Genomic DNA, 12645 nt, shown 5'->3' with positions numbered 1-12645 from the left:
CATAGTGTACGAGCTATGTTATGCAATAACGTGTCAATCCTAAAAAACCTAAACCGGAGAAATCTCAGCTCAAAGAAATTAACAGCTACAAAAAATACTCATAAGCTATTCTGGTTTTATCCAAAACTTATTAAATAGGTCATCATGTGTTCTAGTGATTCAAACACAGCTTAATAGAGTGAGAGTTACAGGGAAAATTAAAATAAATGAAATAATGATGAATTGTTTATTGCGAAATTACAATCAAGATATTAAGATTTTTGAAATAAACATATAAGCCCAAATAGTTTATTGCAAAATTTTACCAGAGCATTTTTAAGTGCTAAAATGTTTTGCAAGTCCTTGACATATTATTGTTAATTAATAAAAATCATTGAGAAAATGGGGGAGACGTTTTTCCAACAGTGGAACAAGTAGAACAAGGTAACAAAAAATGCAGCAAACTTACGAACATAATTATAAACTTGAAAAAATCAACAAAATTGAGATCGATAAGAAATCACAGCGGTAAATAATTAATCAAAAATAAGAAATCAGTCTTCTCCATCCTCTGATAGCTGTTCAATATCTTCAACATGATATCCATCTATATCTTCATCAATAGAAACACCTGGAGTATGTTTTAAGAAATTATAAAATGGTTTAGCGTCTCTCGGTATCAGTTTCATTAAGTCTTTTAGATCTCTTAATTTTTCTACGCTCAAAGACTTTCCATTTGGCCAGCATTCGGGCAAATTAATATTCTTTAGCACAGGCTTACGGCCTTTCCCTGCCTTCTCAAGATTAACTATCTGAGCATCTTCTTGCGCAATATCAGTTTTGACTTTCAAAATATAGGGAAATGGTTTTTCTATCACTATCTCATGCAGTTTCAACCAATTAACTTTGTTTTTGGCACTGTCAACTTTTCTATTTGTTATAGCCTGTTCTAGTGGCCTGACAGAGAGCATATCGGAGGGTATCATTCTCGAAACCTCAAACTTCTTATTCTTCTTTGACTTCTGAATACTTTCTGCATAATCTTCTAGAGTGTAAAGCCTTTGTTGCGTTTTCAACTGAGATTCTATAACACCAAAATTGGCATCATTTGGTAGGAAGCTATGCCCTGACAAAAGAAACCGCAATGTAATCGATTGTAAAGATGTGTGATGTTGCATGGTATGTATTAACATAAGAACTAACTTAATACTACGATTTTGGCCTCCACATGAATCTGCCCATAAGATTAGATCTGTTACTGGGGATTTTATGTTATTCAAAATGTACTTTCGCAAGCAGGATCCAACTTCTTGAGTACCCTTTCCACCTTCATGTTCAAGCCATAAGTTAAAAATTGAGCGTTTGCTACTTCCTATATAAATCCCTAAATTATACAAATTTAGCTGCCGTTTGTAATAAGCTATATTAGTAGGTATTTTTGGAAGAGGATGGGTTTTTTGCATATCAAAAGTAAGTGTTTCTACAGTATTTTTCTCTGACGCCAAATTCAGATCTGCATTCATTTGCTTTCTAAGCTCTGATGCTTTATTAATATGCAAATCTCGTTGCTTTTTAGCTTCTTCAGCTTCTGTGCCTGTTAATGATTTTATGTTAGCTGCAAAAGTGTCACAAGTTTTACATGTGTCACTTTTTGGGGCTTTAAATCTGAGGTTAAATTTTTCATAAAATATTTTCTTATAAGTTGCAAGACTCGGTAGGTTTTCATTTGTCGGATATTTAGCTTTGAATAAATCGTACATTTTTAATAGGTTGAGTTCAGTATTCAAATAACGACTATCAGTCTTACCTCTACAATAATGGCTAATATATTTGGGAAACGAATCAATATGGCCCACTATTAGATTAATGTCATCTTCATTGATTTTATTTTTGCCACCACTAGCTGTTCCTCTATTGTCTTTGAAATTAGATGATCTATTATTTTTCTGCATCGCTACATCGATTCTACTTTGACAAATACCTAAGGTTTTCAAAAACGTTTGTTTGCATATTTCGGTATCACAAAGCATATATTTTCGTGAATATATTCTCTTTGAATTTGACGAAGTATACGTCCTAGCTTTATGAGTTTGTGTTACTTTACCACAAATGAAAGCACATCGACCTTCGAATGACCCAAGAGACCAAAATTGATCAAATACTTGTTTCCGGCTATCAACTGACAAGATCGTTGTGCATTTCTTTTTGCAATCACAATGGTATGTACTGTCGAATTCTTTTGGTAATACTTCTTTTCCTTTCGCACTGATATACTTTTCGTTTACATTGGCTCTTCGTTTTCGCTCTTTTCTAGGCTGGTCTTCTACTTTTCTTTTTCTTCCGCGCTTGGGTCTACCGATATTATTTCTCTCCAATTGCTGCACATTCTCACGAATTGGTTGTGGTTGTTCGATACAGTTTAAAATGTTCGATTGATTATCATTTTCAGTCAGTTGTGTTGCAGACATATCTATGGAATCTTGAACAACGTTATCAGTATTAGAAGTTACTACTTCTATTTCCGCGATAATTTCGTTTCCTTCGTCATCGTAATCATTAAACATACTAGAAAGGTTGTTAGGAACAATGTCTAAATCATCCAGATGTATTAACTGAGAAGTATCTATAGACTCTTCTATATTACTTACATTTAAATCATTATAGCTTAAGTCACGCTCAAAATGTTTATAAGTTAACGAACGTGAAGCAGTATTATGACGCTTAAGATGTAAATCCTGTTTCAACTGTGCTAAAGTTGTTACGGCTCCATTGTAGGAAGATTCTTCTTCTTCAGATTCTTCTTTTTCATCGTTTTTATTACATAAATGCTCGTCACGAGCCATCGCGACAAGCTTCTGTGCCCTAGAGTTCATGTTATATACCTGAAAATAATTTATTATTGGCTTTAGTTTCGTTATATGAAAAGTATTATACGATGCAAGGTTTTAGCACATACCTAAAACTTTTCATAGCAATTTCGCAATAACCTACTAAAAAAATAAATATTTTAATGTTTTTATAAATTACTATCATCTGCCTACAACGAGTTTATATAGACATTCTTATATGTTATTGTAACCTTCCCTCATAATAATATTAGCTTCTCTTTGGATTAAATTATAGAATAATATAAAAAAGATAAATACACTAATCGTTTCGTTTAAACTACGAGTATTAAAGCAATAACCAGTTACAAATTACACAAATTTAAATTGTCAGCTTTTTCGTAATTATCGGGAAGTTATTTAATTTCATTCCAATTACATGGTTCTTTACGATGAGAAACACCACTTCAGTGCGTTATTGACTGTATAGAACAGGAGAAAACATTATAAGCAAACACTGAAAACTTACCTTGTGCCTTGTTGCAACAAGTAGGTACTTAAAAACTCTTGTAAAATGATGAAATTCACACAACCCACAGTTTCATGAATATTACACAATACTACACTTACATAAAATTTCACTGAAAGGCCCCTTATTGAAAACAAAATTTTAAAAGTAATTGTCGCAGAAGAAAAGCGCGCGTGTCGTGACAGGTTTGTAATCGATTATTGCAAAATTGTTGAAGACTAGTTCCGCAAACTGCAGGAACATATTTTTGGTAGATGGCGTTTTTATAAATTTAGTACATGCCTCAACATTTTTTGAAGGGTTCAGGAGACAGCCTACAAAAGCTAGATGGCGTTAACTTAAAATTCATATTTTTGTGGGTTAACAGGTTATTGCATAACATGGCTCATACAATACATACCAGAGTATGAATTGTGTGAATTTCCTAGTGTGAATTTACCCGTGCCTATCCCATGCAAATCATAGTTAACGTTAGCGCGATCAAATAGGTGAAAAGAAACTCGCACTCACACTGATTCTTTGGCGTAAAAACTGGACAGGAGGTCAGAATTTCTACCAAAAACGACTAATCTATGGGATCGGTAGCATTGAGTAATTATGTTTCTGAAGCTCTTGCTCACCCTACCTATTCTATGTACTCTAGGACTACCTAGAATTCCCCCTTCCTAGACTCCTACCTCCCTCGAGAGAAATATGATTGACTAACAAAAAAATATTTTCACTAAAATAAGTTAGGTAGTTTAACTCGTAAATTCGCATAGTTGAATCAGTTATAGCTTGGCGTCTTGCGGTTGCGATTGACGCGCCGCTGTCAAGTATTCAAGTATTTATTCACAACTATACAAGCTAAACTACCTAACTTATTTGAGCTGGCGGTTTCACACATCAACAAATTCATGAGAGGCGGGCAAGGGCGTCATAGACCTCCGGACATACCCAAATAAAAGAGCTTGCCGCAAAGGGGCATAACTATTAAAATTAGTTTTGTGTTTTTTTATGCGAGTGGTTCTCAGCATCTGGTTACTCCGAAAGCCCCATTATGCTGTAACCGTAACCCATAAATTGGAAGGGCAGGCAGTGATTCTGTTCTGTTCGTGAATAGCGAATGCCTATAATAATTGGTAAATGGTCAAAGGCCAGGAACAAAGGAATATTGAAAGAAGTGAAAAGATGAATAAGTTTAATAAAAATAATCGATTTAATTATTTTTTTCAGGGTGGCAATAATGTTAACCCTAAACTACCCATTATTTATTTCTAGAACTGTATTTCATTCGTTCGCATTCTAGAACGATTCGATTTTCTGAATCATTCATATTCATTCGGCAAAAAGTGTGTGTTTTCCGAGTTAAATTCAAACAATTTTTTATAATTCTTTTTGTGTGAAATAGTACGCTTTAATTGTGAATAATTGCTTAGTGCCAGTAAACAATATAAATTGGTGAATTACGTATATAAATTTCTTAAAAGTTGAAGCAAATACAGCCGTAAAAATGTCTGAAGCTAAAATGAAAGAGGTTTGTAATAAGTTGAAATTGACGCCAGTCAAATACATTTAAATATTATAACCTAAGTTATTTCAATAAAACATGTATTTATTTATTTATAGTTACGCAGTGATATTGATGAGCTGAATGAGCTACTAAAACAGGCTAAAAGAAAGAGGGCTCAAGATTTGTTGTCCTTAGAAATTAGGAAATTGGAAACGGAATGGATAAATTTGAAGGAAAGTGCACAATCTTCGCAAGCTGGAAGCTCGCCGGCACCGTCCACCGCTGCGGCTTCACAACCTAAGAGATACCAAATTAAACTGAATGGATATGGTCAGTACTTCAGTAGAGACATTAAATCCTGAAACATCATAGTTTTAGCCATGTCATGCTACTAGATTTGCACATTTTTATTCTGGTCCTCTATTTAATTGGAATTAATAAGAACTAGAATCCTATTTGAAGTTATAATTTAATTAAACTTTCTTATTGGAATTTCTAACATGAATTTGTAGGTAAACTGAAATAATAATGAAAAACCTACTGATTAGTATAATAACTTGGTATAACTTTTTATTTTTGAGACTTAAAATTTGTTCTCTTTTAAATTCAATCTATTTTAATACCTAACTTCAAGAAGCATTTTTTTCAAACTTATATTTATTTTTTTCAGGTTGGGATCAGTCTGATAAGTACATAAAAGTTTTTGTCACACTAAAGGATGTTCAGTCTCTGCCCAAGGAACAAGTTTACTGTAAGCTGACAGACAAATCTATGGAGTTACATGTTGAAAACTTGGACAATAAAGACTACCTCCTTGTTATCAACAAACTATTGGACACCATCAATGTTGAAGAGAGCCATTGGAAACAGAAAACAGGTATGTTGGTACACTGACTTTTCCTAATATTTTACACAGATGTAGGTATACATTGCCCATACACACCTAGTTATTACACAGATTACTAAAAATTTTATAGTATTTGTCAATTAAATATTTAAATTTATCTGATGTTTTCCATGTAATTAAAAAGTAATGTATTTCTATTTGGATGATTTTTATTAAAAAAATATCACTTTAAATTAGAATATAATGTTTCTCATTTTCCTAGCTAATTGTTATAATGTTATTCTAACTATTTGGTTGCAGATATGGTAGTCATATTCCTGGCTAAGGCGCGCCCCAACATCAAATGGTCCCACATGACAGAGCTTGAGAAGAAGTTTGAAGACCAGCGCAACAGTAAACTTAAGCCCGCCACCCCTGACATGGACAAATCTGATCCACAGGAATCTATTATGAGCCTTATGAAGAATATGTAAGTACTATTATTGTTGGGTTTAAATTTTCCAGCAACATTATCTAGGATTATTTGCTGCATAGAAATTATTTGTCTAAACGAGAACTTCAATCTCAAAATATTGATAAAACTTGCTTTGATTTACAAATTGATAGAAGTTCAAGACAAAAACTAAAAAGTTTTTTAGTTTTTGTCTTGAACTTCTCTCATGTGTTGTGGATGTACATATTGTGTCCACACTCCACATACTTGTTTGGCCCTTGTCTTGATTTGTTTTCTCTACATTTTTTTACCCAACAATAGGAAGGGAATGGTTTTTCCAATAGTTTGCTATCTGCACCCCACAACCTATTTGTGGCTATGCACTTTATGGTGTAAATTAGACAAATATAAATATCTTACGAAACATAAGCTTTACAATTGGCATTGAAACAGTTTGTAAAAATGGATAATAGAGATAGTACACCAAGATAATATAATAAGCATTAAATTCCTGATGATGTCATATACTGGTCTGATTAAAATATTCTATTAAGCCATGATTTACAATAGCATTTGAATTAATGATTATTATTTGAATATGGACAATAAATACTATTTACTTTCAGGTATGAGACTGGTGATGATGAAATGAAGAGAATGATTTCAAAGGCTTGGTATGAAGGGCAGCATAAGAAGAAATCAGATACTCTAGATCTGTAGAATAATGTATAAGCTTGCAAATAGAGTAAATATGTGAAGTAAGAATAAATGGAATCAGATTTAATATATCTTAGTTTTATTCATTAATACCATTTGGTTAGATAATGTTTATTCACAGTTATTTTGTTTATAAGTTCAGTTATCTAAAGTAGTTATCTTAAGGGCGCGGTAAATAAGTAAACAACCACTATTATAACACACGATAATTTATTATTTAGGAATATATTAGAATAAGAGATCGTAATAACATTGAATATATTCTATAAGCTTACAACATTAGCATGTAGAGATTATAAATGTCAATATAGCGTCGCCGTTTAGTCCACTTTGATGGGGTTGTAGTGAGAAGACACAGGCAGCCAACTGAAACTCCTGCAAAAGAACAATCACTTTGTCAGTTCATCAAGAAAGCTAACATGACTTACCTACATATTGAATCTTACATAGAACTCTGCGATTTTTGTATTCAATTACATATTATTTACCTGATATGTGACTTCTCTGTGTGGCTTGGTTTCAGCAACTGCAGGAAGAGGGCGCACAAGTAGGCAGCTTGCAATGTGTACAGAACATATTGCCAGTTAGCTGTGGTAAATTCTTTTTCTGATTCCATTTTGTTGACTATCATTGAAATCTGGTCGCGATTTCTGGACAGTAGTACATTTTGCGAACGAGCTTCAACTAGCTCTCGTTGCCTATTTTCATTTTTCCTGCTAAGTTCTAGTCTGTCGTGCTGTACTTTGCTACGGCGTTCTAAATCAACAAATTGGCTTCGCCTGGATTCATCTCTTACTTCACGAGAATTGCGACTTAGCCTAGAGTCGTCCCTCATTTCGCGGGAATGTCTGCGCTCTGTGTCAGCAGATCTACTTAGCCTCACTCCGGCTCGTACGTCACGGAAGTTCCTGCGTTCTTCATCAGTAGTTTCCCTCATTTCGCGGGTATTTCTGCGTTCCACGGCAGCGGATCGATCTAACCTAGATTCGTCCCTCATTTCACGGGATTGTCTGCGTTCAGTATCAACAGATCTGGTTAGCCTCACTCCGGCTCGTACGTCACGGAAGTTCCTGCGTTCTTCATCAGTAGTTTCCCTCATTTCGCGGGTATTTCTGCGTTCCACGGCAGCGGATCGATCTAACCTAGATTCGTCCCTCATTTCACGGGATTGTCTGCGTTCTGTATCAACAGATCTGGTTAGCCTCACTCCGGCTCGTACGTCACGGAAGTTCCTGCGTTCTTCATCAGTAGTTTCCCTCATTTCGCGGGTATTTCTGCGTTCTACGGCAGCGGATCGATCTAACCTAGATTCGTCCCTCATTTCACGGGATTGTCTGCGTTCAGTATCAACAGATCTACTTAGCCTCACTCCGGCTCGTACGTCACGGAAGTTCCTGCGTTCTTCATCAGTAGTTTCCCTCATTCCGCGGGTATTTCTGCGTTCTACGGCAGCGGATTGGCCTAACCTAGATTCGTCCCTCATTTCACGGGATTGTCTGCGTTCAGTATCAACAGATCTGGTTAGCCTCACTCCGGCTCGTACGTCACGGAAGTTCCTGCGTTCTTCATCAGTAGTTTCCCTCATTTCGCGGGTATTTCTGCGTTCTATGGCAGCGGATCGATCTAATCTAGACTCGTCCCTCATTTCACGGGATTGTCTGCGTTCTGTATCAACAGATCTGGTTAGCCTCACTCCGGCTCGTACGTCACGGAAGTTCCTGCGTTCTTCATCAGTAGTTTCCCTCATTTCGCGGGTATTTCGGCGTTCTCTATCAACAGTTCGGCTTAGTCTTGATTCTTCCTTTATTTCACGAGAGTTCTGGCGTTCTGTTTCCGACGATGGGCTTAGCCTAGATTCATCCCTCATTTCGCGGGAATTCCTACGCTCTGCGTCAACAGATCTGCTTAGTCGAACTCCGTTCCTCAAATCACGGAAGTTTCGGCGTTCGACATCAGTAGTTTCTCTTATTTCACGCACGTTTCGGCGTTCTTCGGAAACAGATCGACCTAATCTAGATTCGTCCCTCACTTTGCGGGTATTTCTTAGTTCTACGTCGATTGATCTACTTTGTCTCAGTCCGGCCCTTACATCACGGAAGTTCAGGCGTTCCTCATCAGCAGATCGGCTTAACCTAGAATCCTGTCTTATTTCACGGTAGTTTTGACGTTCTGATTCTGTATCCCGATTTAGCCGAGGTGTGCTCCTCATTTCGCGGGTATTTTGACGTTCTACGTCAGCAGATCGACTTAGCCTAGATTCAGTCCTCATTTCCCGAGAATTCCTCTGTTCTGAACCAGCAAATCTACTGAGTTCTACTCTCATGTCGCGGATATTTCGGCGTTCTTCGTCTGTAGTTTCTTTGATTTGGTGGGTATTGCGGCGTTCTCCATCAACAGATCGGGTGAACCTAGAGTTTCGTATATCGCGGAAGTTTTGGCGTTTTGTTTCAGAAGATGAGTCTAATCTAGTTTCGTCCCTCATTTCACGGGTATTTTGGCGTTCTACAGCAGCAGTTCGACTTAGTCTGGATGCGGTTCGCATTTCGCGGATATTTCGGCGATCCACGAGAGCTGGTCGATCTTGTCTGGATTCGTCGCTCATTTCGCGAGAATTCCTACGTTCTGCGGCAACAGTTCGGCTAAGTCTAGATTCGTCTCTCATTTCACGGGAGTTTTGGCGTTCATCATTACCGGTTCGAATTTCATCTCGATTTTCGCGAGTATGTCTGCGTTCTTCATCAGCAGATCGCCTTAACCTCAGTCCGGCTCTGACATCGCGGAAGTTTCGACGTTCTTCGTCAACTGATCGGCTTAACCTAGATTCATCTTTCATTTCACGGGTATTTTGGCGTTCTATGGAAGAAGTTCGACTCAGCTTAGGTTCGTCCCTCATTTCACGGGAATTTCTACGTTCTACATCAGCAGATCGGCTTAATCTAAGTTCCACCCTCGTATCACGGAAGTTTCGGCGTTCATCAATAACGACCCTCATTTCCCGAGTATTTCGGCGTTCTTCATCAGTAGATCGTCGTTCCGCTATAACAAATCGACTCAGTCCAGGCACACTCCTCATATCGCGAGCATGTCGTCGCTCTTCATCAGCAGTTCGGGTTGCCCTGGACTCGTCTCTGAGTTCACGGATATTTCGACTTTCTGAGTCAAAAGATCGTGCAGATAGCCTCATTTCGCGTCGATCTTCAGTTTTGATATCTCGGCGTTCTCCAAATATCTGTTCGCGAATGGGTTGCAAATCTTCACGTCGGGTCACACTAAGCCTCTCCCTTGTAACACGTCGATTAATCATACTGCTTTCAGGTTGAAGTGTGTTCCGGGCGAGTCTACGATCTTCGTATCTGAATTGTTCCCTTTGTGTTTCTCGTTGAAGATTACGTCCAGTTCGGTGATCATCTCTAAACATCCTATCGTGTGTTGACTCGGTGGAAATCCTGTCATCTCGGCGTTCTACGGCATTCCTAGAAGTACGAAGTACAATTTTACGTGTTAGGTCTCCAGCAGATCGAGCGGCTGCCTGCCGTTGTACATCTAGAAGCCGTCCACGACTAAAGGAATTCTCTCGACCGTCCACCCGTGACTCAAGAGATGCCCTGACTGTAACAGAGGGTTCTAGTCGTAAAACTCTTTCTCTGTTATTTATCGATGGTCTCTCTGTCACAGAACGACTGTAGTCGCGTTGCTTCAGTTCATACCGTCGGTCTTCATGAATGTCCTCACGATCGTTCAGACGTCTTAAAACAGAAGAAGTTTTGGCGAGCCGGTTTGTTCCATCAAACGGAGACCTCGTATCTCGAAGCAGAGCTGGTGAAAGACGATCGCAACACTGCTGCCTTCCATCAATGAGGTTACGATCGGTGAAAGATGTGATAGGTTGAAAAACCGCGACTACCGCAAGTAGTAGTAAACGCCAGTTATTCATAGTAACTGTGTGCTGTTTGGTGTAGTTTTCTTCCTTTCGCGATGAATTGGTTGGAAGTGTACCGATGGCGGACGCTTCCGAACTGAATTTTGAAACGCTGGGGCCTGCTTATATACGGCTCCGAAGACTATCGATTCAATACTTATTAGGCGCTAGAACGCATTCAATTTTCAGCTTCCCACACACCATGCGATTTCAATGAGGATTATCCAATTTAGATCCTAGACTGCTCACTACTCTACGAAGATGAAGCGAGCTTAGGTACCTAAGTTTTACTACTTTACGGCTACCATCTACCATCATTCAGAATAATTCTATAGCACTGAAGTCCGACTGCTTTTTGACAATTAGTACTTACCTTATCTAAATATGGATAGGTATTTGCAATACTCACAATGCAATGAAAACGACAATGATTAAAATGTATGGAGTAAGGTAGTTTTACTAAATTCTATTTAGGTGATTTGGTTTTTCAATGAAGGCTGGGTCTGGGTCTGTTTCTAAACCATATTCCCTGGTTAGATAGCAAGGGATGAATGGATAAGGATAGGCATAATTATGTCGTATCCCACTTATAATATCTAACTTTGTTCAGACAAAATACCTAGATAAGATAGGGTCTTGGGTTCGATTCTCGAGTTGGACTAAGTAGGTATATTGGGGGATTTTGCGGATATCCGATATTTTTTTAAACGCACGGTATGGAATTTGGCCCGTACTGTATCCTAAACCTAATTAGGTTTAGGATACAGTATAGGTGATCACTCATTATAGGGGTAAATCTAGTATCATTCACACACGGGCCAAATTCCATACCGTGCGTTTAAAAAAATATCGGATATCCGCAAAATCCCCCAATATACCTGTATCCTAAACCTAATTAGGTTTAGGATACAGTAAAATAGCAACTTAAGTTGCTATTTTTTTAATAAAAGTTAAAAGTATCAAAACCGTTCAGATTTGTATTGTCGCGGGTAGCAAGTATTATCGCAGGACACAGCTGCACAAGAAAATTTGTCCCTGCGCGTAAAATAATTATCTGATCGAATCCGCTGGAGCAATAAATGGAATCCATAAATTGATTTCCTATGACGTCAATACAGAATGGGTTATTTCTGTATCGTTTTAACTATGTTTAACCTACAAAGGACATGCTTTTTATAATGTTTTCGTTTAATTTAATATAATGGAATTAATATAAGTCAGTATTAGCTGAGTGAAGGTCTTTTTTTTAACGGAGGAGTAGGAGCATTAACCAGGCTTGCTCAAGGCGAGTAGGCAATTTCCAGCTTATAATTTGATATTATAAATCCTCAGAAAAAGTCAGATTGGTAAGTAATAAAAAGTCACATCACTTGCCAGGTTTCGAACCCGCATTCCCATGACGCGTACCATTTACCTACAGTTAGGTACTTGAACGAGATTTTCACTGATTATGAAAATAGTAGGTATGTTACAGTACCTATATCCACCCCTTTAATCCTTTATTAAAATATAACGTAAGGAAATTTAGACGATGTTACGTAAAGCACGTTTCGTAATAGTAATAAAGACCTCTAGTTTTTTATTGCCAGGTCTCAAACCAGCGGAGTCGTGAAGTTTTTTCATCTTAGCCTGGAATAGGCCCGTTTATAAAATCTTAAAGTTAGGTATTTAATATTAGTATCTCATTTGACGTATCCTGATAATAATCTATGGTGGTAAAATAGCTTGACCGGTCTTGTCTTGGGGCTATATTTTACCGGGATACCACGGTGGCGCGAATGGTTGCCGCTACCAACGAAATGTACACTGCTCTACAGAGTTTTCATCTAGTGTCTGCTTGGTTGAGTAACCCAATCAACCCATATAATACGGCGGCGCGGCCAGTTTGGAACGCCATTGCCCTT

At 37.7% G+C, this 12645-nt stretch overlaps 3 protein-coding genes across 6 annotated transcripts; 1 reads left to right on the top strand and 2 right to left on the bottom strand.

The window, feature by feature from the left end:
- Positions 1–3: 3 nt before the first annotated feature.
- Positions 4–3855, bottom strand: LOC118271744 (uncharacterized). Its single transcript, XM_035587918.2, has 2 exons — positions 3334–3855; positions 4–2861 (listed from the first exon to the last, which is right to left on the bottom strand). Exon 2 carries the CDS (start codon positions 2850–2852, stop codon positions 534–536), a length of 2319 nt encoding a protein of 772 aa, XP_035443811.2. The 5' UTR covers positions 2853–2861; positions 3334–3855; the 3' UTR covers positions 4–533.
- Positions 3856–4618: 763 nt separating this feature from the next.
- LOC118271747 (calcyclin-binding protein) lies at positions 4619–6891 on the top strand. The gene is made up of 5 exons (XM_035587925.2): positions 4619–4849; positions 4942–5155; positions 5496–5702; positions 5973–6141; positions 6732–6891. Exons 1-5 carry the CDS (start codon positions 4826–4828, stop codon positions 6823–6825), a joined length of 708 nt encoding a protein of 235 aa, XP_035443818.1. The 5' UTR covers positions 4619–4825; the 3' UTR covers positions 6826–6891.
- Positions 6892–7013: 122 nt separating this feature from the next.
- Positions 7014–10852, bottom strand: LOC118272011 (zinc finger CCCH domain-containing protein 13-like). Of its 4 annotated transcripts, none has more exons than XM_050693656.1 (4): positions 8289–10852; positions 7965–8126; positions 7311–7802; positions 7014–7197 (listed from the first exon to the last, which is right to left on the bottom strand). In XM_050693656.1, the coding sequence occupies exons 1-4, from the start codon at positions 10754–10756 to the stop codon at positions 7143–7145; spliced, it is 3177 nt and encodes a 1058-aa protein (XP_050549613.1). In that variant the 5' UTR covers positions 10757–10852; the 3' UTR covers positions 7014–7142. The 4 variants fall into 4 exon arrangements, with proteins under 4 accessions (XP_050549613.1, XP_050549614.1, XP_050549612.1 ...); XM_050693657.1 differs by having other exon boundaries at positions 7311–7640; XM_050693655.1 differs by lacking the exon at positions 7965–8126 and having other exon boundaries at positions 7311–7964.
- Positions 10853–12645: the final 1793 nt, after the last annotated feature.

Source organism: Spodoptera frugiperda, chromosome 5 (genome assembly GCF_023101765.2).
Source record: "Spodoptera frugiperda isolate SF20-4 chromosome 5, AGI-APGP_CSIRO_Sfru_2.0, whole genome shotgun sequence".
Classification (NCBI taxonomy): Eukaryota; Metazoa; Arthropoda; class Insecta; order Lepidoptera; family Noctuidae; genus Spodoptera; species Spodoptera frugiperda.
The sequence above is the reverse complement of the archived record's forward strand: the minus strand, read 5'-3'. Positions and strand labels throughout refer to the sequence as shown.